Source organism: Rhea americana, unplaced genomic scaffold (assembly GCF_003343005.1).
Source record: "Rhea americana isolate MKP2758 unplaced genomic scaffold, rheAme1 scaffold_123, whole genome shotgun sequence".
Taxonomy (NCBI): Eukaryota; Metazoa; Chordata; class Aves; order Rheiformes; family Rheidae; genus Rhea; species Rhea americana.
In genome coordinates this window covers 2,914,878-2,942,223 of record NW_028185295.1, presented here as the reverse complement: position 1 = coordinate 2,942,223, position 27,346 = coordinate 2,914,878, and the positions used below count along the sequence as shown (strand labels likewise).

The following is a 27,346-nucleotide window of genomic DNA, read 5'->3' as shown; positions in this document are numbered from 1 at the left end:
TTGGCCTTTCTCAGTCTCACAACCCAAACCCTAATATTACACCARACAAGAGCAGTATCCTCTGTCTGAGCCTCCAGCAAGGCCCACAAACCATTTTCCTAGTAGAGAGAGGCTCACAGACCAGATCTCTTGGCAGCCCTCACTTCCTTTTGGCAGCCCCTCACAGGCCCCATGCCAGCTGCACTTCTAGCCTTTTTCTTTCCTTCAACTCTCACCCTAACCCTTGAATTCAATTTTCAGATGTATATGAAATTTCACCAGGGACATCAGCCATAGCTCAAATATATAGTTTCTCATAATCCAGTTCTTTTTTTCAGTCCTTTCTTGGGCAGTCTCTCTCCTGTTCCACTCAAATTGCATCTCTAGGCTTTTTCTATCTGCTAGTACTAACCCTAATAAGAATTGTAACATCAGGATGAACCTTCTGAACCTTCTTTTAAGTTCCCTCAGCCACTTGATCACAGCCCAATTGTCTGGGCTGTCACAGCAGCCTCTGTTTTCCCACCCCCTAACTATAGCTCTGGCTCTTCATCCCCCCAACCCAAATCCTTATTTTAAATCCTAAAAATAATAATAGCATCATGTTTAGCATTGCTAAAGGGTCCCTATTGTTCAGATGCAAAAATTCTCTCAGCCTGTTTTTCTTTTCYGTCCTCACTTCCCTTTGGCAGCTCCTATCCATCCCCACTCCAGCGTTAGCTCTAGGCTTCTTCTTTCTCTTTAAAATAACCATCATGCCAGGGTRAGCCTTCTGCATAGCCCCTCAGCCAAGTTCATTGCTGCTGCTGTGATAAAACCCCTCTGTGCTAAGTGCGCATAGTAATAAGGAAATTTCTTACCAGCCTTGTTGAGCCTTGAAATTCTTTTAGGAGTACATGACAAGAGTCAGCCACTATGAAAAGGAGAAGAAAGGGTGCATGTGATGTTACAGTGATGCTTCAGGCATGTACCTCAGTACCATCATGTTTGGACACACTGACTGCGGCACTCTAGTTCGGCACAGAATGGGTAAGGCTTTTGGAAACTGCTTTTCTCAATACTGTTCAGAYCCAGAAACATTTTCCATATGTTACTTTCCAAGATACGTTATTGCAGTAGCTGTAACAAGAGCAGGCACTGGAAAATGAGACCATTTGTGTGCTTATGAATGGAAGGGATGGTAGACCCGAGGAATGTGGTTATCCTACAGATTACCTTGTAAACCAGGTTCAGGGCCTCTGCGTGGAAAGCATCCTTGGCTCTTGYGCAAGAAAGAAGTAATGAACTAAGAGCCACACTGCTCCACTATACACATAGTCTAAACAGCAGCTGTTAATATTGTAAAAGACTTTTTAAAACCTTCTTTTTAAATATTGTGCTGCCAAATAGTCTCTAGACTGATAAAATGCAGCACTCAGGCATATCAYTATGGTGCACAGCAGGATTTTTGGTTCAGACTAACTGATAGAAAGTTTGATATATCCTCATTCTGCTAACTACTCTTCATGCTGTGCTTTTAAGACAATAAGCAGCAGTGAGCATTTGTCTGCTATTTCTTTCTTTTAAAACCAAGATGTGTCACAATCCAAAGATAACAGACAGGCAGTAAGAAATGAGGGCATTGAGTTGTTTTGTCACTTCCTCAAAGTCACAGGAATCACAGCAACAAGAGGTTGGCACAGGTGARAGAAGGCTTTGTGTCTTAGAACATGGACAGACACAGTTCCTGGCCACTGCTGAGTTGTGCACACCCCAGTGAGTCTGTGTAACCCAGACTGGGAGGTCCCAGATAAAGACTTCCCCTCTGCCCTTTATGCACCTCCAGGCTGGTGAAACCCCAGCCCACATCAGTGTCRGTGGCCATGCCCCCAGCAGCATCCCTGGCACTAATCTACTCTGTCATCCTGCTTTGGATCTGGAGAAAGGAAAGAAGCAGATAAGTGAGAAGAGACTCTGAAGGAAGGAGCATYCTTACCTCCACTGTGGTCATTGAAAGCTGTGGTCCACCCTCTGCTAGGTTTTGAAATGCATCTAGGGGTAGAACAAAGAAAAGTGTGCGTTGGTAGGAGGAAGCGAGGATGYAAGACCCACATGAAGCTGCTGCAGCCTGGGGGTGGAGCTGCTCCACAGAGCTTGAGTGTTTGCATACGCTGTCTAACCACATCCCTCTCTTGTGCTGGGGTAGCCCTCGCCCCTCTCTGCCTTTGCCCTGCGATCACAGCCTGGAAAGGCACCACAGGACTGTGGCAAGGCATCCCAGTCACATGGCCAGGATCTGAGCACGACACAGAACATCCCTTCCCCACACTTCAGCCAATGTGAGCAGCTGCATCTACTCTCATAATCTGTTTCAACAGTACTTCGTGCCTGAAGAATGAAAGGAGAATGGAAAAATCAATGAAACGTTTTCCCACAGGGAAGCTTTCTGTTGGTCCTTTTGCATCCTCCCCAGCAGTGAGTGATCACAGTGTACCCTAAAGAGAGCAATGCTCTTGAAAGCATTGGTATGCCTGTCAAACTTCTAGGGAATATGAAYGTAGATGCTGCTGTTATTCATCTAGACTTTGAAATTATCATTGCTGAAAGTTTTCTGACAGACTACTTTGCAGCCAGAAAATTCAAATCCATCCAATATTTTATGAGCACATTTCTATTTCAGTTTGTCTAGGATAAATGTTAAAATTCAAGTATTTGGATAAAGTTGAAACACAATGTTTTGAGTTCTTTTTATTTATTTTGAAATTACTTTTCTCTTGGAAATGTGCTGTTATAAACAGCAATAAAAAGTAGAACCAAATTACAGTCTGCCTATCCTAGAAGGAAACATTTCTGTAGGCTCATCAGGCTCCTCTCCAGAATTCTATTTCCTGCTCTGAATGGAAAAGACCTCATAAGATCATGAATATTTCAACACCTGCTTTGCTCTAGAAAAAGCAGAAGGCTTGCTGAAAGGCATAGGGCCAGGGCACCACAGCCCACTGCTTACTGGGCCCTTAGGACAAGAAAGTTTCCTGTCCTCACAGTCAATCAAGCTACCTATAGCTGAGCTGAAAAAAGGCAGGGGAAGGTAAGTGTCCCTTTACTATTCCATTTCCTCCAGTTAGATGGGCTTCACAAAGAAGCTGCTGCTGCTTTTGGTTTGGGTCTTGTCTTTGGCTATCTTGAAAGGATGAGCAGTGATTTAATGGGACAGATTTTATCTTCACTGCAGCATTCACATCATCATAAAGGTGGACTGTCTTTTATTCCTGTTTGGCACAGTTATTCTCTCCTGTAAAAATCTGATTCAAAATGATGTGAAAAGTTTGAAAAAAACATATTCCACATTAAACTCTCTGTAAAGTGATAACTGAAAGACTTGRGAACAATTTTAGATACTCATTACAGATGGTAATGAAACTTTAGTGATTCCTTTCCAAACGGATTTAAAGGAATTGTCTTTATAYTGGCACATAGTATGCAAGAGGATGTTTTTAATATGGAGGGGAGAAAAAAAGATACTGCCATAATACTGCTTCAGCCATAAGAATTTCCATCTACAGCAAGTGACATGTATAATTGTAGAAAAATGGGTGTTTAAAAGCTGTCTGCTTTTTTAACAAAAATAGTATTAAAATTAGAAAACATGCTGACTTTCTCAGCTGCCTCTGCTGCACTCCCTTGAAATGCAGTTTTAGAGTAATGTCACTCACTAACCACTGACAGTTCATGGCCCATAAAACTTCAGAGGTAAAAAAAACACGCTGGTAAAAAAAAAATAAATGAATGCTCATTTCAATGCACTGCTAAAACCCAGTTACATGGGTTACAACTGCTGGTTTGTTAACTGTCCATATTTCCAGACGATAACGGTAAAAGTTACRCTTTTGCTAAACAGAGTTCTATTTACATTTAGGGAAATGGACAAAGGACCTCAGACCTTTTCATTACAGTAAAGTTGAGAGAACTGAGGTTGATGGCAACATCTCTCCAGTTAAAAAACAAAACAAACAAAAAAAMCCCCACACAACCCAAACCACCTCCAYTGCCATGTTCAGACTTCTCCGATCAATAATCAGAAGAATTCATAATCATCCTTTTAAGCAAAACAGAGAGCCTTCCACTTGACATGGATTGCCTCACTTCTCCTCAGCATGGGTGCATGCACACAGCTGCCCTTGAACAGTGCCGGTGCTGCTCTGCGCTGCACCAGCGGAAGCAGATTGAGGTGCTCAAAGTTGCGTGCAGGGGCATCAATGCAAAGGCAGGCACATCTTGTTTTTAGAAAAAAAGTCTTAACACACAGGTCCTCTCAACACAAGGTTGCAGAAGCCAGGCTAAGCGCACCGCGGGCAGGTTGGTTGTTCCCAGGCAGCTCTTGGGCATGCATTGCCAYGTTCTGCAGCAAGCCCCCTGCAGCCACGCAGGGCAGCCCAGCTGTGGCCTGCCCCTGCCACGAGCCTGGTCCTGTCACCTCCCCACGCATCACCTGGACCTGGCCGCAGGCCCTRGTGGCAAGACTCACAGGTCATAGTCTCCAGACGGAGCATGCAGCAGATGAAGTCRGAGAAGCCGATTCTCCTGGCGGTGTCACCATACCGCAGGGTCATCAGCCGGAGCAGCTGCTCGTTGACGGACAGGCCTGCAGGTGAGACACAGAGGAGAGGGGAGCGATACCACAGAGGAYGACAGACAAGCACATCCTAGAAAGGGACTGCACCCCTGCAGCCTCCTTCCCTGCCAAGTGCTGTCTCCAGCCTCTCCTCCAAGCACCTTCCCACAGGCTTTGGCACAGAAATCYGGGCAGGGCCTTATAACACCACAGAGCTTCCAGTCACTTACTTCAATTGCAGCTTAGGTCAGCAGGCAAGGAATTCTGAATTCAACAAATTGACATTATCTCGCTTTGCATTTATACCTTTTATTTTTTCAAAGAAACAGCGACTTTCTTTGGCTCATAGCTCTTAAAGTTTGAGCACAGCCTTTACAATAAAACTGGTGCTTTCTGCTAAGCAGGTAGATAATGTGCTCAGGCTATTATGCAGTACAACATGCCCAGGATTCTTGATTTTTACATTTTCCTCTTATATTAGAAAATGGCTAAGGGTGCATTTCTTTTTTATTAGCTGATTAGTCAGTATTTGTGTCACACACTATTTGGATGGAAATTGGTATTCAACCAAATGAACAAAAATTGCCTTTCAGAATGATTCCTTTATCAGTTAAATAAAACTACCCTAAATGTGTTGGCTACATTAAAAATATATARATATATAGATATATATTGCACTTAAAGCTGATTTACTAAACAAAAGAGAAATTTTCTGCAGAGTGCTGGACTGATGGCTTTGGGCTAATGCATTTTCTGGACTTCAGAAAAATATAGTCTCATTCACTCACCCCGAGCTTTAAATAACTGCCAAGAACTCCTGTAAGAGTGAGCAATGACTCCTTTTTAACACTTTAAAAGCCATGGAAATACATTGATATCTCTGTAGAGATCAGATTCCAGCAAGTGCTGCTTAAGAGATGATATAATCACACTTTACACTAGCAAAACAGTGATGATTTGGCACAGTGAGGCTAACAATATGCCTGCTCTGAAATCTATTCACCTAGCAATGTTTCTCAATTAATCTCATTAGCAAGAATGAAATGTAAATCCTCTCAATTGCCAAAATATGTTTCAGTTATCTGCTGTTGCTTATTTGTTATTTTACTCCCCACACATTTTTTCTGTTGGACTCCTTCCTCTAGTTTTATTTAATCTTTAAGACACTGGCTTTACATTTCCTTTTTTTAATTATTATTATTATTCTGATGCATTTAACATTGCCAGTGAGGTGTTTGTAAGGACCCCAGGGCAGACACTAGCAGATTTCAGGACAGAGATGCTATCAGTGCARCCAGCCTACTTTACTCCAGCTGAAGATGCAACCAGTCATTACTACGCTTCGAAGCGTTAATACAACAGTGAAAATTCAGCAAAACACTTTTGCTGAGGAGGGCTGGCCATTAAACATTTCAGGGAACAGCTGGTTGAGTGCTATATTTAGATACATTAGCAGCTTTTCTCAGATGAGACACCAGCCCCATGAGCTCTTTCTGGGGCTGACTACCCTTTCCTGCTTGAAAGTCTGGGTCATCGAAATGCAATGCTAGATCCAAATGCAGTTGTCTGGCTTAGGAGAAGGCAAGAGTGAGCTTATAATTTTATTTTTCCTCACACTTAGAACTGCAAACTATAACAAAGCACATACTGAATTAGCCAGTTAATAGTCCCTTTTTATCTCTTCAAATACCTGTACTGTTTTGGCTGGCAGGACTTATCACTCTGCAATTTTCCTCCCAGTTTTACACTTCAGCACCTGCCTTATACAGAATCAGTCCTGCAGCTTCCTTCATTATCTGGCACATGCCAGCACTTGTTGGCTGCCACCATGTCCCAGGATGTGGCAGGAATGCCAATACTCTGCTCATCTCTTAGGAGCAAAAAAATTACACAGATATGCCTCAGCTGCTGGCATCTACTGATAACCTTTTTGCATTGGGTTCCTCCTAGGAGTAATGCAACTTAGAGCTCCAGGGAGCCAAATGAGAGCTTCGGCACAGTAAGGTTACAGGTGAGTTGCCTTCTCTACGATGCTCTTCACACAAAGTCTCCAAAGAGATGGCCCTCTTTGAATGTGTCTCTTACACAAAGGGGTTGATGTACATGCTGGAAGTTTCAGCCTTACTGTAGCCAACAGAGGTCAGTGCAAACTAAGTAACAGTCTGTCACTGTAGCTTTCCTTGCAGGCTTATTCACTGCCTTAGAGAGAATCACAGAATGGTTGATGTTGGAAGGGACCTCTGGAGATCATCTGTCCAACACCCCTGCTCAAGTAGGGCCACCTAGAACACATTGCACATGATAGACAGCTTTGGAATATCTCCAGAGAAGGAGACTTCACAGCCTCTCYGGGCCACCTGTTCCAGTGCTCAGTTACCCYCACAGTARAGAAGTTTTTCCTTACAATCAGACAGAACTTCCTGTGTTTCAGTTTGCAYCCATTACTTCTCATCCTGTCGCTGGACACCACTGAGAAGAGTCTGGCCCCATCCTATCTACATCCTCCTTTCAGATACTTWCACACATTGGTAAGATCCTACTTCAGTCTTCTCTAAGCTACATAAATTCCAGGTAGCACCAAAATGTGCAAGAATCAGCTGCTCTTGCTCCTTTCCCCACTGTACATTCTGTCCACGACCTAGAAGAACTAAGGATAATYCAGGCTCCAGCTCAGGCTGACCCTGGGGCCTCTGCCTACCTCTACTGCCTTTCCCTCTGCAGTGCCATGCATGGGTGCCGCTGCACAGGCTGACACTTCTCTGCACTCCAGACAGCAGGACCACATGGCAAGGAAAAGGCTTCATGGTGAAATTAACTTTCCGTCTCAACTTTCAGCAACAAAGTGATCCTTTTGAGACAGGTAACTCCGAGCAGAGCATTGATCTAACCGGCTTCTCTGCACATTTCAAATCACTTTTTTTTTTTTTTTTAAGTTGTTTCTTCTTCTCTCTCTCCCTTTTTAGCCTTTCCTACACTGCCAGAGAGGAGGAGCTGCTCCACGCATCTGGGCATACCTGCTCTCCGTATCGCGCTCTTCAGTGCAGACACATCAAGAAACCCAGAATGATTTCTGCCTTCCCTCTTGAAAATATCCTGAAAAACAACATAAAAGCAGATTTCAAGACTACCTCAGCATTCCCTGAATTTACTACTATATCTAATTATATAGGTTATTTTTCCTCCTTAATAAATGGGCTACAAGCAAATGTAGCAGACTAAATGGACCATCATAAARTAGCTTTTTTCTTTCTAGAAGGAACAATCAGTACACCCCAACTCCTTGAAATCCTAACCCAGTGCCAGACACACACTCTACGAAGTTTGTCCTCAGCCCTCCACTACTGAAACCTCCCAGCAGTAATGTCCTGCACTATTAGACAGAAAGAAAAGCATAAGGAAAAAGCAGATRCTAAAAATGGTTTAGTTATCTCACCACTCTGCCAAGCGTTTTTGTAGCATTAAAGCATAAAAAAATCCCACAGTTTTAGGTGGGTAGAGGCCTTTCATTTTGCTTCCTTTCACTGTTTTATACATGCAGAGAGCAATGGGAATACTCACACCTCCACCACCAGAAAGACACTATCCATAAAACATTAAATAAGTCAGGAGCCGTCAAGCTTCAGGAGAACTTGTKGCCATCTTCCCAGCATACCCCTGGCTGAGCCCCTATGAGCCACAGCTGCAGGCACTGTCAGTGGGAAGAGCACCTTTGCTGGCTGGGGAATGAGCACCACATGTGCCACATAACCTCAGACCACCTCAAGTGGGATGAAAGGAGCCTGAGTGGAATAGCACGTTTCTTCCAACCCATGCAACTTTGAGGAGTCAGGAAATCTCCCCCTCCTGAAGCAAGCCCAGAGGGAGAAGAACCTGACTCAGAGAAGCCATCTGAACTTTGATGGAACCCTAAATACCTAGCTATTGTCCTCACTGCTTCCAGGCTCAATGTTCATCCTGGAGCAGAGACATCCATGGAACCAGGAACAGTTTTGTCAGATGCACTAAAAACTAACACAGTGAGGAAGTGATGTTTTTTTCAGATGACTGTGTCTGAGAACTCATTTCAGCTTAGAAAACTTTTAAAAAATTTCAAGTGGCAGCACACAAACAGAGAGAGTTCCATCAAAGTCTAGGCCTAATGAGGCTTATCACCTTTTCCCATTTATTCCTCAACATTCCCTACTTAAAAATGSCTTGACTGCTCATTGTGAGCACTTTACACATACCACCTACTACCTGATCTGTCAGCCTTTGCATTAGAAGACAGAAATTGGACCCACCAAGCTGCCCAGCCTTTTTAGTATGCTTCCCCACAGTCCTGCGATATGACAGAGTGCCTGCACCCTGCTGATGAAAAGYCCAAGAGTTCAGTATGAGCAGAGAACAGAGGGCAGCCCACGCRTACCATGTACTTAGCGAGACGTCTCCAGAGGCTCCCAAACTCCTGCAGTGTGAGTCTTCCATTAGAGTTGAGCTGCGCTTTTAGTTAAGAATCAAACAGTCAATGAGAGCTAAACCTCACTGTCTTCATTTCCTAGGTTGCTGCCTAAGGCACAGCTTCATTCACACAAAGAAAAGCAAAAGATGCAGTCTCTGCTGCTTGTTACTTTGTGTGTACCAAGAACTTTTCTGCTTTCAATTATACTTAAACTCACCTTTTTTGGCACATTGTACAACTGCTCACACTTGTGCTTGTAAAGAGCAATTGGTTTGTATTTATCTGGTGCCTTGAAGCACAAAGGAGCCTGCAGTGATTGCTCCAGTTTACATGTAGGCACTGAACATAGTGACCCTCAAGAAGGAATGAGATCCAGTGCTCGAGGTCCGTGCAGCTTGTGTGCTTTGCAGTGCCTCTGCGCATGGGGCTGCATAGCATTAACCTTGGCTAGATCCTGCAAGCTGAGTATGCACAGGTGAGCATGAGGGGCTGATCCTCACCCCTGCTGTCAGCAGTYGCTGGCAGCCTTAGAGTTGTACATATGCTGTAAGCAAGAATACAGCTCCTCACCATGGGCTAGTGTCAACAGACATCTTCCTGGGATGCTCTGGGAAATATGGCAGGGACTTCCTCACCTCTGTACATCATCCAGGAGCCCTAGGTAGACACGCAACCCTTAACGCAACTGGGATAGCAAAAGCTCTTTGAAAGTAAAACTCATCTCTAGTGAAATACATGCAGACAAGTGCTACCACCATGAAACTTGGCTGAAAAAGGTTATTCCTGTCTTTGCAGGCCAGGATAGGTCACACTGTATATGGGTTGTATGCAGCCCAGAGACTGAAAAATCCATCTTGAATTAAAGCAGAATGGTAGCTTTGCCAGCTCCTTGCACATGCCATGCATTCACAGCATCCTCTTAGACACAGAGGGTGTTGGGAAGAAGGAAAAATGTCTTTTGCTGGATAGATGCAGAAAGCTGGTAAGAGAGGAGCACTGCTGGTCATTTTTATTCATTCTCCAGTAGTTTGTAAAGGTCTGAAAATGTCTCAAAGTTATTCCAAGGCATGKAAGAAAAGAGACAGCAAGCAAGTAAGCGAGAGAAAACACACCAGGGAGAATTTATGTTTTCATCAAGAAACCCTCTTGTTCTACAACAACCAGCAATGTATTTCCAATGTTGTCTTGTTAACAGTAAAAAGACTCTGCAATCCATCTAAATAGGGAAGGCACACACTGCAGGATGAATAGCCTGCCAGGCACACGGGTGTGATTCAGCAGTGATAATGCCTTTTCCCTAACGCCAGCTTTTGCTGCAGGTGCTAGGAGTGCTGGGGCTTGGCTGCTGTCTTCACAKGCAGGTATGGGTGCAGCCATGGTGGGAGAGCTGAGCTGAGCTCAGGCTCTGTGCTGCCTCCTCACCCCAGCCTCTGCCTGGGACCCCAAGTCCAAGGGTGGACACCCACAGGGGGGGGGGAAATCAGAGGACAGAGTCTACTGGTAGTGGTAGGTTTCAAATTGGAAGCTGATCTCTGTCTTTCAACAGAGACACTCAGAGCCAGGGCACACATGGCAAAGTCCTGCATAGACTCTGGGACAATTATTTATTGAGGCTTGTGGCTAATATTTACTTGCAGGTTCTCAAACTGGAATGCTCAGCTCAGCCATAACTCAAGGCAAGGATGAGCAACACTGGGGAAGTTTATTGCTTCTGCTGAAAGGATACATCCATCAGAGCTAAAATGCCTCTACACGAATCGAAGCTGAATCTTCCTCCCAGGCTGGTCATTTCTTCTGCACAGATTGACAAAACAGAAGAAATCAGAGAGAGTGAGATGGGTTGGAGAGGCACCATTCCCCCACTGGAAGGGTGAGTGAAGGGGACAGTGAAGGGGAAAGGGAAAGGGGACATCGCTCTTAAGTATCATGTTCCTGGAAAGCCCCAGGACCAGGCTCAGGCTCTGAGACAGCAGGAAGGGCAGCAAGTCAGGCTGAGATCCACGAAAGGAACCTGACACATCTCATATATCAGTAATGATCCCTGGAAAGCCCAGGGATCCCAAGGAAAGCTGCCCAGCTTAGGCTCAAAGTTACTCTGCACAGCTTGCACCCACCTGTCTCCTCACTGGAAACTATTCCCTGTGAGAATATGGATTGATGAAATGGCAGTGATAAGAAAGGCTATCCAGGCTGAGTTAGCAAGCCTGAGAGCACTCGGAGCTTTGTGCATGACTGAACTGGTTTGAACACTCAGGCTGTGCCTATAATAAGCTGTATTTGGAGCAGGCAAGTTAGGAGGGGTGGGAAATGTTGCCAGTCAGCCCTAGGAGCCAAGGGGGATTGGGAGACAGCAAGAAGAGTAGGGGGCACAGCTGCCCAGGGTGCTCAGTTGTACAGCCCTGCCAGGGAGCCAGGTTCCTGCTGGAATTGGAGGAGCTGGAGTGGCATGGGGAGGCTGGCTATGGGGTGTCTAGGAAAAGGGCAGCACGGCAGCATGGGGCAGGGTAGGCAGAGTGTCACAGAGCAGAGGCCTCCGTGGCACCACTCACGGACTTCAGGGGAGAGCCAGAGGGAGAAGGTGCAATTCAGCAGTTATGCAGCAATAAACACATGACTTCACTGGCGGCCACGCATTAAATAGTCTGTTGGCAGCTGTGCTGGCTTGCATCATCCTCTTCATGTGAACTATACTTTCATTTTTTTGAATAAAACCAAACTGTTGTGWGTATAAAGGAGCCCTGGTGGAGGCACTCCTCGTTCTTCAGGCTCCAGTAGCGCAATAAGCCACTCTGAAGATTTTTTGAGGACCATCAGGACACCACTAAATCCTCTATCTAATTTACACAAAAAGAAGGATAGAGAAGTGTGAAAAGACATTAGCTGGGTTGTAAAAGCTTTACCTTGCAGGATCTCTTTATTAAGCAGTTGTTGCAGTTGTGAGGCATCAATAGCTGAGCCCTAATGCAGAATAAAACAGAAGGAGAGGTCTGTGAGCATAAGGCTTTCTCCTGCCTCACTTTCATCTAAAACTTCTTCACTTGTGCACTGTGGCAGCTCATAAGGAGCTATGCTCTTGCCAGAGGAGCTGAAAATCAAGCCCTCTGTGCCCTGGGGCCACTCACTGTCCTCTCCTGCCGGGGTCTGGAGAGGAGTTACAAACACTCCCAACACCATAGGATAGCATCTCTGCTTTCAGTGTTGATGGCAACGCTTGCTAATTCATTGGCATCCTCTTTACTGGTTTCAGGCTGGGGAGCTGTTGCTGCACAGGTGGAGCAGGGTACCTGGGTAAGTGAGCTGAGAAGATGGGTGCTATCGCCTTTCAGCTGCCCAGCACAACATTGTTTTAAACTCTCCCTCAGGCAAGACACTTTTGGTGCATTCAACGTGACAGTCTGTGTCATCTTCACCTTAATGGATTGATATAACTATTAACTGCAAAGAGGTCTACTGTGCAAAGACTTTTGGCAGTGATTTTTTTCTCTTGACTAAGTCAAGGAGTCCTTTATAACAGTTTATTAAACCATTAAAAGAATCTCTGTGAACACACACAGTTTGGCTCAGAAAGAGCAGGAATCAATTACTCAAACACTGACTGATGTCTGGTTTCCAAATGCCATAAAGACAAATGGAAAACGATGCTGATGAGAGGAGGGAATAGCTGAGGCTTTCTAATTGCTTTTCTGTAACGAAAAAACCAAAGACAAAAAATGCACACATGTAATTCCACCATCAGTGCCACCACAGATCTCCACTTCTCTTCCTATATATGGGGCTGGCCAATCTATTCCAGCTCAAAGTTCTATTTTTCTGGGGATTTTGGCAGATGAGTCAATACTGCTACGAGGGTATCCAATTGAGGATAAACATAGATTTCTAAAAAACAAACAAACAAACAAACAAACAAACAAACAAAAAATCATTTTTCTAAATGGATAAGTATGAACACTGGAGATTACTTTTACTTTTACAAATCCACATGCCTTTTGTGGTTTTATTTTTCATCAAGATGTTACAGATGAGGTACCTGATTGGCGTATCTTAGGAAAATAATCTTATAGGAGCTGTCTTGGTTGAATCTTGGTTCATCCTGGTTCAGAGAAAAAGTATGCACACAAACAATTCAGTTATTAAGGGAGCAGCTCAAGATCTGAGGAAGATGACAGAAAACAGGTGGGACGAAGTTCAGCAAGTAAGTAAATGAGAATAGAGATGTGAGGCCTGATCTTTACTAACAGCCCTCAGTTGAGACCACTGGCTCAAAGCATATGAAGATGCACCAAGAAGGGTATAGTAACATGGATGAAGACAATATAGCAGCTGTGGACTTTTGCCTTCCCTAGCCCCTTCCAGGCCCCCTTCTAAGGCAAGCTTGACTTCACCTGAGCAATGCTGGGGAGTTTAAGAGAGTCAGGCAAGGGGGGACACTTGATGGAAGTAGTAGAAAGCAGGCAAAGTGACAAGATTCTTTAGGCTCCATGACAGATAGTTCACACCAGTGAGATCCACTTGCTTGGGCAAGAGTAGAAGCAGTGGGTGACATGTTGGTCAAAGCTAAAACATGGGTTAATGACACTCCAAATAAATTGACAGCTAGTCAGTGGAAAGGATAATAAACTACTATTTACACTACCTCTCTAATGGGCCTTAATTGTAGGCTGGAAAATGAATCAAAAGGAAAGGAACCAATTTTCCCTTCTCTTGAAGCAGTTTTACATCTTTGATTTCAAGTACCTGCACTCAGGTTGCATTACTATAAATAATAGCCCACACAGAAGCACAGTTTTGCAAGCAACCCTAGCTTCAAGCACCAGGAAGACAGCAGCACTGAATAGACTCAGGCTCTACTGAACAGAATCAAGCTCACCCAGTTTTCAGATGTAATTTCCCTTAGGTTTGTGAAGATATCCTGGTGAAAATCCAAAGAAATTTGTTGTTGGCCTAGCCTGCATGGACTCCTCTGCTTAATAAGATGCAACCTCTAAATGAAGTCATTCCTACAGGGAGAGTATGTGYGCTCAGGTGTGTCTTCTTTTTATAAAAGGTCATACTCATGCTGTGACTTTTTCATTTCCCTCTGTCTTCTCCTTGGATCCTCATTTTACAGACACTGGAAGAATTTAATGTCTTTGAAATACTCTCCCCTCTTCCACATTTGGTTGATTGATGGGTTGTAAGGTGGGAGGGACAGGCTGATAGGCTGCCAGAATGACTGTATAAACTTAACTTCCTTAAGAAATCAGGCTTTGCAAGAGGCAAGCGTGAAGAGGAGGGGCTTCAGTCTGAATCCCTTGTCTCCAGAGAGGCACCCCAGCTTGGCCACCTTCTCTCACAAGGTAAGGGTGCCAAAACTGAACTCAGGACTGGTACCAGGTAGTGAAAGGAGGCAAGGGCAAAGCGATGGCTGGTGTACTGGGAAGGGAAGGAGAGAAAGTTTGGCTAGTGAGTGGGTGTGGTAGTTCCCTGGGAACCATTCACCACCACCAGTATCTCGATCAATCTTCACAGTCTCTTACCTTCGGCAGCATTGGGCTGAGCGGGTAGTCTGGCTCCCTAGAAAAGAGTTACAAGAGTCATACTGGGAGAAAATGGCCTTTTGGAGCCCTGATTTGCAGATGTGGTGGGAGTCAGGTGTTGACAGGACCACTCTCCCTGGCATGTGATCCTGCAAGGTGCCCAGCACTCAATCCTCCCAGATTGTCACAGCTCAGTCACACCTGTATACCCCTCCCAGGTCTCCCTGGGCAACCACATAGGAGCAGGTCTGAGTCTCTAACCAGTCTAGCACCACCCCCTACCCTGAGCTGCCCCTGGAGGGGACCAGCAGCAGAGAACAGGTGACTGGTCACACTACTGAGCATGCCTTGCTAAGCAGAAGCCAAGGCTGTCCTACCTTAAGCCTCACCAAAAAAAAAAAAAAAAAAAGGGAAAAAAAAAAGAAAGAAAAAAGAAACAGGAAAAAAAATCACCTGTTTTCCCTTTACCTAGTTTAACAGTTGTGAAAATAAAATTGAACACTTTCTTGAGTAAGAGCCTGCAGGCTATGAAAAGGCAACGTGTTTTAAATGTTTGTAGACTACATAAAATTAAGCCAGGGGCATCATTCCTACAGCTGCTGCCGAGGCTGTCTCAGTAGCAGCATTCAACATTTGAGGTTTGCTTTCAGTGAAGAAATTAGGCAGGCCAAAGGTCTGCAGAATTTCCTAAACTTCCTCAGGCTCACTGTGAGGCACCAGCCTCCAGATGGCAAACACAGTGCCCCATATGGTAGCCTCTCAGCACATAGTGTTCGTCCTCCCTTCTTCTTAGTACAAGTCAATATGCTATAAGTAGTAGTTGTGCCTAGCTGCTTAGGGGACTCCTGTGGTCCCCGAAGACAGTCTGAAGAGCAAGGCCCAGACTCTCAGAGCTATCTGAGTGCTAGGCACCACTGAGACCTATGGGAATGAGATACACTCTCTTAAGGGCTGCCCTGGAGCTCACTTACGAACATGTGTAAGGGTTGTAGGCTCTCCTGGAAAAAACTACCTCCCACGGCTGAGCTGTATCGTGCATGAATCATGCTGAAATCAGTCTAGCCCAAAGGACAGTCTTCTCGTGTTTGTTTTCCATAACTAAGTAGTTGCCACAGTTGATTCTGGGATATTTTTTGCCAGAGGCCAGTGCCCAGAAAACAAGCTCATTATTAAGATACGGGTCTATGAGGTAAGCTCTCTTATCACCTCTACTCTAAAACTTACTGAAGGAAAGCCACTGTGCAACTGATACTTGAAGCTAGTTGGTAACACTGTGTGCTGTGATTTCCTCCTTTAGATAAAGCGCAACCAGATGTTTATACAAAATCTGGCGATAGCTGTCTTTACATTGACTAGTATACTACTTTTCAATCAAACTTATCCTTTAAGGCACTTCTTATACGCATGGGGAGTCCTACCAGCCAGTTTGTTTAGTGAATCTGCCTACAGCATCCGGGTCACAGGATCACAGACTTTCACTGTTCTTTGCTTCTCGACCACTCCGAGGAGAGTGGGGATCTGATCCATATGGGGTCCAGCTGGTACAACAGTTATGACTCTACTTAATAATGAATGTTAGRAAAAGCAAGATCTCAGTCCTCCTTTCATTAAAGAGAGATTTCRCCACAACCTGGTAGGACATATCTCATAACTATCATTCACTTGTGTGCCCCAGGAAGTGTGGCTGTTTGTATTGAAGATGAGACCCCTGATGACTGCAGATGAGCTATTAATCTGTTCTGCAATGGCCACCCGTATTCATCTGATTTTATACATCTGATTCCCCTCAACAGAGCACTTAACACTCAGCTTTGTTTTTCCAATTCTCTTCTAGAGAATGTTAAAAGTAAATTGCTACATTAGTTATCTTGACATTAAATTCTTAAATCTTGGCACACGGTAAGTCTGGGGCCTATGAGGAGTACTTATCATCATCTTACCCATTGTAGTCTTGATTCTTCAGGAAAACTCGTAAGAGAAATTCAAATTCTTGGTTTTCTGACGTAACAGGAAGGACAGCATAGGTTCCTGGGCTCAGGATAAAGTAGTTGGTCACATCTCGGGCCAAGGCAAAATCTTGTTTCAGGATTTTGGAGTTCTTCTGAAAGAAAAATATAGCTGACAATCCACCTCTCCATGTCAGGAACCAAAGTATATCAGTAAGTGTACTCACAGCTGTCTTAAATTCCCACAGATCTCTGAATCTACRCTCGATCCAAGATGCCTTATCCTCCATAGTGGCAGGCAAAGCCTGCCTAGGATATAGTCTCTATCACAGAATGCATCAAAACTGCACAAGGGTGGAAGAAGTGAAAGAAATAGAAGGCAAAATGTGGATGAGTGGATTGAAGTCAACATTCAACAGGCTGGAGTTCATCAAGGAACCAAGGTGAATACTGTCACAAGAACTTCCTTGAGATACAGCATGATGTAGAGTGGTCTGGGACCTCACAAAGTATCTCACCTAGATGACAATGCTTCAAGAATATCAGCCTAAACCTTACAGAAAGTGTTGTAAGAAAATAGCATATCCTGATCTTTCTTTTGTTATTCCAGTATTTTTGCTGAGATGAAACAAATACAATGTAACAGCTATTACTATGATGACATGTAAAGATAGCATAATAAAAAACCCTTACTAAACATATTCCTCAAAATATATCAGTGTGTATAAATTCCATTTAGAATGGTTATACAGCGTGGCAGAGTTATTTATGAGCCATGCCTTTGGGAGAAAATAACATAAAACTGCTATTTTGAGAGAAATAAAAAAGATGACTACTGTTACAGAGGGATTGGGAGGTGCATAGACTGCCAAGTATTATGGGTCAGATCTTCAGCTGATAGAAATGAGCAGTGTCGGAAAGAAATAAATGGCACAAAATCCTTTTTTACTTTTGGGTCTCATTCCACATTCCTTCTGGTAAAAAGCAGAAGTAGATTAATATCTCAATGAAGTCAAAACTGGTGAGAGATAAGAATCAGGCTCTATACATTGCTCAGCTCTATCACACAACATTAAACTTCCCTCACAGCCATGTATTAGTGTTTCATGTCTGTATTTAATCAAAGGCTTCCTAGAGCTATCAGATATGTCCATTCAGTTTTGCATCCTTGACTGCACTGTATTCCCCTCTCATCCTGCCAAGGGATAATATCCATTTTGCTTTACAGCAAAGATTTGATGCATCTCAAAAGGTATTGAATGACGAATAATGCTGCTGCTGAATAATGGCATGTGAAAGCTGTTGAGAGAGGAGGAGTCAGACCAGATGAATCTTAGCACTTGCACTCTCCTTGTGCAAAGAAAACTCATGGTATCTTCTATGCAAAGATACCACCTCTAGTTGCCCTCAGGCACTGACGTGAGAAGTTGAGAATTAAGCCAAGGGAATATACCGCCACACCTGTACCCTGGACTAGGCTTTACTGCTATCAGGGGCAGGATGCTGGACTGGCTTATAGGAGCTGGTATAACAGTTCTCGTGCTATAAAGCTTAGACTTTGTCTATGTGGGAATATTTTCTGTTTAATCCTGCTATGGGGATTTGTACCAATATCATTATATCGCTAAAAGCTACAGTGTGGTTGCTTTTGTGATAGAGCAGCACGACAGTCCACTTTTCTTCGTTAACTAGGCACCCCACAATTATCCTGGTGCCCTTGTTAACAGTCTGTTCTGGCCTTGCCATTCAGCTCTCATGTGATCTGCAATATGTCTCATTTCTAGGGGAATCAGAAGCCTGACTTGAGTCTGAGCTGAGCACCCCACAGAGGGCTGTGTCATGCAGAGCTGACATACTCACTGAATTTCATCCATCTCGGAGAATATACCAAGAGAGAGAAAAATTAAATGAACATACCTGAGGATCTATTTGAGAGGAATAAAGATGAAGAATAAGTTTTAAACACCTAGCATGAATAACGCAAACTTGTCCTCTATTCTGCCTGCCTGATTGGACAACTACTTCTTTCTGAAGGAACCAAGAACCCTGCCATCAGCTCCCAAAAGTGGGTCATTTCTGTCAAAATGGGTGACTAAGATGGGCGTACATCATGATAGAGCGTGGAGGGATCTCTGCCCCAGGTAAAAGATCTCTTTGCATAAATACAGGGACCCCTATTCAGTGGAGGGATGCTCCTTTTATTACACCTTTTACTCCTCATGAGAGATCCCTGGCACTGTTTTTTATGAGCTACAGAGCCATAGCTGTTAGAGTTACGGTATAAATTATTCAAAGTCTGGGATTAGAACAAACTTCTCCCATCATCAAGAGAATGTGAAGTTAGGATAATACCAGTCTCTGCTTCCTTTTTATTCTTCAGGTTTAGTCCTCCCTGACCTCCTCATCCAATAACAAAAACWCTTTTGAAAAGGTTAGCATCCATCTGCACTGGAAGTTGCACTTTCAGTAAGCCTGGCAATGCTCTGACAGTAACTATCCTAGCAATGGCACATYCTTGAATGGTCACCAAGTAAAAAGCCCAGACAAGTTGTGGTGGAGGTCCAGGTAAGGTGTAGTTTGGATCTGCAGTGGTTTGGGGTAAAGTCTTTCCATAGGTCTTGTGAATGGAGCTGTTGAGCTCCCAGTGTACCCAGCCATGCTAAGCTTTGCACAGCATTTGCTTGACAGAAAAAGGCAAGATGAGAAAGACAGGCCCATTCTGAGGATCAAGAGGCAGATCTTGCCCCTGCTTGGCCTGGAGCACTTCTCGAGCACTGCAGTTCTTGTCAGGCTGTGTGCTGCGCTAGCAAGGCATCTCACCAGGGCTGCACAAAGGATGTTGTCCTGGCATCTGCTGTAACCTGGTGATCCTCTGAGTTTCCTGGGACTACTCTGGGGTGCTGCAGAGATGAAAATTCAACTCTCCCTCTGTTGAGATATGAAGAAATGAGACTAAGACTGCCTAAATTACCCTTTCTTTTTGCATCCTAATGTAGAAAGCATCCAGGAATTCTCTCAAAATACTATCTTTTTACATTCCAAGAGGCAATATAGTCCTTCATTTGCATTTATAGGTAAAGTAAGCCACATAGAAAATAACAGTGTTCATAATGTCTGATTCTGCTTACCCTGAAGATCAAAAAGCCAATCTTCAATTTCTGTGCATCCAGGGTATTATCAGCATGTTTTTGTATGAGTGAAATGACCACATTATAGGTTTTGGGGTCATAATCTGTCACTTTGAAGAAATATTGAGAGTTCCTCGAAAGTGCACCTGYTAAGAAAGTGATATTATATTAGTAGTGGTCACATAATAGTGCTTAGATATCCCTTAGTAGTCTGTGTGTTAGATCTTGCTTATATACACCCAGGGGCAAAGGCAGTTCCTTTTCCAGGATGCTTTGGATACAATAGAGCACTGCAGTCTCTACATTATCAGCAGGGAGCTGAGGCATCTGGAGTTAAATTAACTGGTCATTAATCATTCTAGAAATCTCTGACAAAGTAATAAATGTCATGGAGATTTCCCAAACCCCCACCATGTGTTACATGGTACACCCTCTCTGAGACAGAAGAGCAGTGATTTTCAATCCCGGGCAGATCCAGTGGCTGAGCAGAAAAGCACTGTGGCTTGAAAATTATAGCCCATAAAAGACAAAGATAAAATGGGCCAAGCTAGCTTCCCTTTCCTTCTGTTAGTTTTTGTCATGGAAAAGAYGGAGTGTTGAAGAACAGAAGGAAACGGCTTCTTCTTGGTTAATAGGAAGTGTCACTCATAAGCAGCAGCAAACTGCTCAAACTGGGGGCAAAGGACTGAGGTGGCAACATCTGCTTAAATCAGCCTAGACATTAAGCCAGTAGCTATGTCAGTTGGCTTTGAAAGCTGTATTTTAGCACAAAACTGTTTCTGGACATGAACTAAACTAGAGGATTGGTGGTAAAACACCTTTCTGAGAATAATGACTTCCTCTCCATGCTCTCAGTTCAGCACCTCCACCTTCTAACCCAGCCTCTGCTCTGAGGGGTCCCAGTGTCTTCAGCATACTGCATCACATGCACTGTTTTATTATCATCCCCTGAGCTGGTGATCAGGGTTATGAGAAGACTGAAATCTGTAAGCGTAAACCTGTCTGCTGCTGAGTCAGGGATCAATGCTGCAGATTAAAGMAGCTCCTTCATTGACCAAATGCCATCATCTTAGATTAAAATTGCAAAGTTCCAAAAGTGATGCAGCAGCARTAAAAGTAAAATTAAATAAAATAATAACAATAATAATAATAATCAGAGCTTGTAATGCCAAAATAGTCCTGGCACAGGCAGCAAAGCCAACAGTCTTATCTGCTCAAAGGATTTTCTATGTTCTAAAACAGAGGCTTGGAGCAGAATTCTTTCATTTCATATCCATTTAATTTCAGAATATTACTTGCTCTGCAAAACCAGCCACGTATGTTGCCAGATCAGACTTTATAATGAGGTTCCTAGTAGCACCTACTGCAATTGACCAAAAAGAGTCAGACAAGCACATTTTGATTTAAAGAGTTTAGGGTTTCTAAATCACAGCTCTTCTGTTTTAACTCAGCAGCCGGTGCTACTGCTTTGTTTCTGCCTCTTTAGCTGATAGGTGTTGTAATGGGAAAGAGCAGGCTTTAATAACTGGCAATCAATATTTCTGCAAAGTGAGAATCAAAGAGAATGTTTCAGTGTAAGCACTGGAGGAAAGGAGGAGAGAGGACAGGGTGATTGCAGGGCGCATTTATTACCAGGGGAATAGTTTTTCCTTTCTGTGCTGAGCATCGAACTCCACTGGCAGATATGCCTGTCCACAGACCATGTTGTGTGGTTCTGATCTCCGAAGTCCAAAAATGTTGGGGTGCTGTTGCATATATACAGCCAAGAAAAGTGCTCCTGGAAGTTTTCACAGGACATCCTGCAAAGAACGTTTCTCCTTTCAGTCTGAGATGCCAGCCAGATATGCATGTTCACCTGTAATGTTATAGAGTAGACCTTGCAGGCTGTAATTGAGCAGATGGCTGATACCCTGCAGAAAAGCTGAGCTTTCAGCACATTCTAGTCACCCTAAAGCCCCAGTGCAGTTACTGGGCGTATTCAACAGTGCCAGGTGGAGCCCTGCTGTCTCCTGTGCATTTCTGCCATAGTGCCCCTGTGTCCTGCACCACACTCAATGACTGCAGCATTGATCTTGCACTAGCCTGCTGTTCCCCTTGTTGCCTTCAGAGCCTCACTGGCCAAATGTACAATTTCTGATGATCAATAGTTTTTATAAAGGAGGGCTTACCCATGGCTGAATTGGATCTGAAAGTAACCAAAGGTAATGAAAAGCCATAAGCATCTTCAGATCAGTCAAGTGTGTAAGGTCTGCCACTATAGCCCTCAATAGCACTCAATCTGAGATTCAGATTTGTCTCTTTACTGGGAAGGACAACATGACACAATAACTAGGGAGCTGAATTTTCAATTCTTTCAGTTTTTTGCCAGCCTGTTGCATAATCTTGGCAAACTCCAATTCTCTTGGTCTGTTTCCTTTCCTGCCTTCTGTCAGACTTTGAGACCAAAGGGCCTGGAAAACCTCAAATTTTCTGTTGGCACAGGGCTAACATAGGGGTGTCCTGGAACCATCACTAAGAGCAGAGAAAAACAATGCATAGCAGATCCCATTCCATAATGAACGACAACAGAAAACCTGCTAAAAAAAAACATCAACAGGAAAATACCAGAATTCTCCATCATCTTTGTCCCTGCAGAGGGCTTCTCTGTATTTAGGCTCAACATGATCCCACTCAGGAGAACTGCAAACAAGAGCAAATCAACAAGTAGTTTTGACAGGCACAAGTTTCCATCTCCCCGGTCTACCCATTCATCTACTCAGCTTGTCAAGTTGTGAGGGATGGGCAAACTGCATGTTGGGAACAGAACTGTGCTCACTACCTTTTAAGCCGAGGCCAAAAAACAKGGTACTGGTCCTTTGCTGTAACTGTCCTCGAGTCACCCACCCACAAATGGGTCTRSCTCTGCCCTCTGCATCCTGATCACYCACCCCCRGACCTGAYAGGTTAGCGAGGTACTGAGGCTTAGCACTCCTAAGTGCTGATATTACATCGCCATGCAGAGAGCACATTAGCCAGTCAATTGTGTTATTTCCAGAGAGTAGATTTATAATTAAGTGATAACTGTACTTTCTGCAGAGTGTAAGATAAATAAACAGAGCATGAATCAATAATTTATTGATTTATGTAGTTTACCTGTGAATGTGCTCTACTGACATTTCAATTACAGTTAGGATTATAGTTCATCCTTCCAAAAAATGGGAGGATACTGTCTGAGCAGATAGCTATTATCCCAGCCTGCATCATCYACTGGCCCATCCAGATGTTGCATGCTAGCCTGACTTTTTTTCTATAGAGGAGTGATAAATGATCCTAGTACCAGGTGAAGGCAAGATTCTTGCTATTAAATCAGATAAAGATGACACCTGTACATCTCTCTAATCAGCAAAACACTTGATGCAATTCCACTGAGAARCCAACACTGATTTTGCAAAAAAACTGTTTCAGTCTTCTGTATCATTATCTGCGAAGAGATGTTAGCTTGTGCATGCAAGAGAGTAAAGTAGTCCTTAACTCTCCAAAGCTGCATGCAGGAACCAATAAAGTAGTTCAATTTAATCAGTTGCGTTTTGTTTTTGCAATAACTGAGGTCCATTTTTTGTCTCTCTGTGGTCAATACCACATAAAATATTGCCCTACTCTTGGGGGTTCTGCTAATTATCAACCTCCCCAGATTCAGACGCATGGGAGGGGAAGGAGGACGGKAAGGTGAATGCACAATTTCAGCAGTACAACTCTCTAGTAGCAGCCAGCCAGGGCTGGGGTCGTGTCCAGGGCTTACTTCATGTGATAACAGTTCTTTCATCCATGACTTATCTGGAATTATCCTCTGGGAAAACTGTACACTTAGACAAAAAGAGATACCCGAGCTAGGCTTAAAGATGAGCAAACATAAAATCAATGCTGCATTAATATTCCCAGGTCTAAATTGGATTTCTGTGGACAGTGGCTTTGCAGATGGAAGCAAGGCTTATAAATGAATTGATTTAGAAATGTCTGCTTCATTAGCATGGGTCCTAAGCAGAGCTCCTTTATAATAAACCTATAAAAGACTAACTCTCCTTATGAGATTAAAGCTTTAAAGCCATACTCATCACTCCAGGGGCCCTTCCATTCCCCATGGCCCCAAGGATTCCAGATCCTGATGATATGCTCCCAGCCATTCTTGTAGCGTATCTGTAAAAAGGAAAGGACAAAGAAAAAACACAGTCACAGCTTTCATGATTACAATATTCAATGAAGGGATAGGTAATAAAATGTATTTTCTTCTATACCTTGGAGGACTGGTTTAACTTCTATCTCATTTGGCTGCAACTAAAAATCAATGTCTTTTGCTGCATTGTAAAGGAATGATGTGTGGGGAGAAAGCTGCACTCATTTTTGTTTCCTGAGGACAGTGAACAGCAGGCTGACACGGGAGGAAGCTGCAACATGCCTGCCACACCACATGGCTTCAACAGCCCTGTGAATACCCAGTTGCTAATTCTGCACAGCTGATGCTGTGAGACAGCAGTCAGAGACTTTGGAGGACTAGGACACCAAATTGCAGAGTGTATAAATGTTGACAGCTGTCATGGAGAACCATTGGTAAATACAACCTGTGTTTCTATTTCTGTAGTATTCCCAAGAGTGCATCACCTCAGCCTCTGACTTCTGGTTTCAGATACTTTACCTAATGTTTTCTGCTGAAGAAGTGGGATTTGTAGTTTACAGTAGCTGGAGTTTCTGGATGCTTTTCCCTTCTTACTGTCACTCATTTAAGGCAGAAGCAGCTCACTTTAGCCAGCGGAGCTGAGCAGTGGAAGTGGAAAGGAGGAGCAGGCCCTTTGAGGTATTTCTATCTCTCTTTAAGCACACAGACAGTGCTGGAAACAAATGCTATAACAGACTCTTTCCAGATAAAAAGGCATGGCCTTCTGGCCAGCCTTAAATCATTTCCACATAGGATGTCCCCAGGATGCCCTGGTATTTTTGTGAGGTGGAGAGAGCCTATTTCTCCTCTCTGCACACACTGTGAGCAAAAGCAAGCTAAAATACCTGCTCTTCCCTCTGACAAAATCTGAGATCCTTGCCATCCCCTGCCTGGGGAAGGCCATCTGGGACCCTCTCTGGAGCCTGGCAACCCCAGCCCTAACACTTCTTGGCCTTTCAGCTACAAACAAGCGTGCCTAGAGAAGAAATACATTGACTATGTCACCAAGCATCGGAGGGCCTGAGGCTCATAGCCGAAAGAACCAAACCTCATGAATCAAAGCCGTGCTCACTACCAGAAACCACTAAACAGAAAGAGAGAAGGGAAAAAACAATTTAGGGAAAACAATGTCCCCTTTCTGAAGTACTTTTAAGTTCCTGGATTAAAAGCCATTGTAGCTGCCTTGATAGCTTGTCTGTTGTTGGGTTTCCTTCTTTGTCTTGCTTGCTATAACACTCCCCACGTGCACTACAGCTTGTTGCGCCAAGCTGTGTTCTCACTTGTGGTTGTAAGAAATTCTTTGTTTCTTTTATCTTCTAAGTGATAAATTGGTCCTTTTTTCACACAGGCAATATAATATTTGGCCAGGAGAAATTCTTCATGACTAGAACAGCTTTCAAAAGTGGAGAAATGAAGTTAAGAACCAGCAGGTTCTTAACTTTTCACACAGCAATTTTTGGCAGCTTGGGACTGATCTGAACTAATGTAGATTTGCAACTTGCAACAAATCCCAGAATTTCAGCCACTGCTTCTCTTCTCTTCTATGTTGAAAACAGAGTGAAATTTTAAAGTGACAGTGTGGCATGAAAATTCTCAGAAATGCTACATGGGCTCTCTGTTTTGCTCTAGCTCATCAAAGAGTTTTGAAAAAAAATGATTTTTGAATTTAAATTGTATTTTCCTATTAGGGAAAATTATAGTTTAGGATTCTGACATCCTTACTCTTCCCACTGGGCCAAAGTTCCTTCATCTCCTGCAAGTCATGCTGACATGTACTAGAATTCAGACCAAATTTGAAGGGACTTGCAACAGTCCCTTCAAAGTGTAAAGTTAATTAAAATAACCCTTATAGAAATAGCAATGTGACTGCCCTCCACATCACAGTGGTGATTGCAGTAAGAGACTACTGGGTAGGAACAGGTCCTTGATCTTACCTTTGTAGCTCCTGTGACGGTGTAGGCATGACCCTGCACGATCCCATTCCTCAGCTCTATGTTCCTCAGCTGCAGAAGGGAGAAAGTACAACCCTTAGCTCTCTGGCACACTGCAAAGGTATGACTATCAACTCACAGAAYTGGCATTCGACATGGCAGAAAAAGAGACTTGTTTTTGTCTATATCAGTATCTCAGCTATTCCTGAGAGATGTGATAATTGTTCCCACTGTAGCTATAAAAAAGTACAATAAATTCAACAAAACTACATGTCTTGACATATTTGCAGATTCTTTAGCAGTCCACAGCTGGTGCAGCTGCAGGATGACTTGGAATGGGTCATTGCCCAGAGTTTCGCTCCTGCCCAGCATCATCCGTCTGAACTGAGGAGCTGATCCATGTCTTGCTTGCAATAGCAGGGCACTGTGTCCTGATGAACTAGACACTACAGGAGCAATGCCGCACACTTTGTGGTGTTCCCGTATATGTTGTGAAAACCCTTGGCAAGCTTTTAGCAAGGTACTTGCTAAACATTGCAAAGCCTTTTGCAGCTTCCCAGCACTGTACCAGTAGCATGCAAATCACGATCATAGCATTCCCTTGCAGAACAGAGATGCATTTTGGCCTTTCTAGCAATTTATTGCACAGTCATGAAGCCAAAATTAGTCCTACTTTAGGAGGATAGTGTTCTATTGCAATGGAAGTAGCTAGGAGAACATCCACAGGACTCTCTCTGAAAGGCTAATTCTATATCTGCCTTACCTCCTTTATATGCTTTATTGCAGAGCCTTATCTGCTTTCTTCTTCTAAGATTTCTCCAGGCATCCATAAGCTGTAACTACTATAGAGTGTGTTTACATGATCTGTTCCTCTCAAAAGAGCAACCCTTACGTAAATATACTCCTGGCCTTCTGACATACCTGTCCTGAGGTGCTACACCCCATCAGACAMTGTGATCTGTCAGCTGCTTTCAGTATCTCCTCCAGATCAGAAGGCGGGTCCTTTAATGAAAACTGTATTTGGACTCCACCCGTGAAGTCTACTAAAGCATCAGAAATGTAGCCTCCATGCAAGTTCTGGTAGGAGCCTCGCAATCTGAATAAAAGAGAAATTAMTAAGTCCTTCTATCATGTTTTAATAAACAATGCACAGTGACAGTATCCTTGATGGACACRCACAATGAGGTGGTGAGCATGGGGGAAGCCAGTGGTGTGTAGACMCTGGGGCCAGGTGATGGAAGAAAACATGACTGAAATACATGTCCAGACAAAATACATGCCCTGTGGAATGAATCAGGCAAAGAGGCACTTTTTCCTCTGTATTTTTCCATATTGCAGACAGATGTTTAGAGTCACTTACAGAGAAGAGGAAATAATTTGATGTATCTCATGCCTATACAGACATTTAAGAGAGATGAGCTGGATTTCACCTGAAAAATCCAGTTTCTCTCTTTTGAACAGAAAAGGAGCCAAAAGTGACCAACTCAGATGGAAGCTTTCAGGGCTTATAAGCTAAATTGTTAGCTCTTATATTACATTTTGTCATGACTTTTTATAAAGATGGCCAGCATTCCTTTTGCAAATGGGAAATAGGAAGAAATGAGAGGTAAAGATATTTGCCTATGCTC

General features: G+C 43.6%; 1 protein-coding gene across 2 annotated transcripts in view; it reads right to left on the bottom strand.

Moving 5' to 3' along the window:
• Nucleotides 1–846: 846 nt before the first annotated feature.
• Nucleotides 847–27,346, bottom strand: part of CAPN13 (calpain 13) — a 49,791-nt gene continuing 23,291 nt past the window's right edge. The window contains exons 6-21 of one of the 2 annotated variants that reach the window (XM_085325786.1): nucleotides 26,640–26,814; nucleotides 25,722–25,790; nucleotides 23,686–23,771; nucleotides 22,203–22,277; nucleotides 21,231–21,397; nucleotides 19,599–19,744; nucleotides 16,465–16,625; nucleotides 14,525–14,561; nucleotides 13,036–13,098; nucleotides 11,909–11,966; nucleotides 10,735–10,802; nucleotides 8,976–9,044; nucleotides 7,585–7,663; nucleotides 4,484–4,600; nucleotides 1,955–2,010; nucleotides 847–892 (exon numbers count right to left, since the gene is read on the bottom strand). In XM_085325786.1, the coding sequence (XP_085181912.1) occupies nucleotides 866–892; nucleotides 1,955–2,010; nucleotides 4,484–4,600; nucleotides 7,585–7,663; nucleotides 8,976–9,044; nucleotides 10,735–10,802; nucleotides 11,909–11,966; nucleotides 13,036–13,098; nucleotides 14,525–14,561; nucleotides 16,465–16,625; nucleotides 19,599–19,744; nucleotides 21,231–21,397; nucleotides 22,203–22,277; nucleotides 23,686–23,771; nucleotides 25,722–25,790; nucleotides 26,640–26,814 (1,453 nt within the window). In that variant the 3' untranslated portion in view covers nucleotides 847–865. Of the gene's footprint in view, nucleotides 893–1,954; nucleotides 2,011–4,483; nucleotides 4,619–7,584; nucleotides 7,664–8,975; nucleotides 9,045–10,734; nucleotides 10,803–11,908; nucleotides 11,967–13,035; nucleotides 13,099–14,524; nucleotides 14,562–16,464; nucleotides 16,626–19,598; nucleotides 19,745–21,230; nucleotides 21,398–22,202; nucleotides 22,278–23,685; nucleotides 23,772–25,721; nucleotides 25,791–26,639; nucleotides 26,815–27,346 lie in introns of both variants that reach the window. The other variant, XM_085325787.1, reaches the window with a different exon arrangement.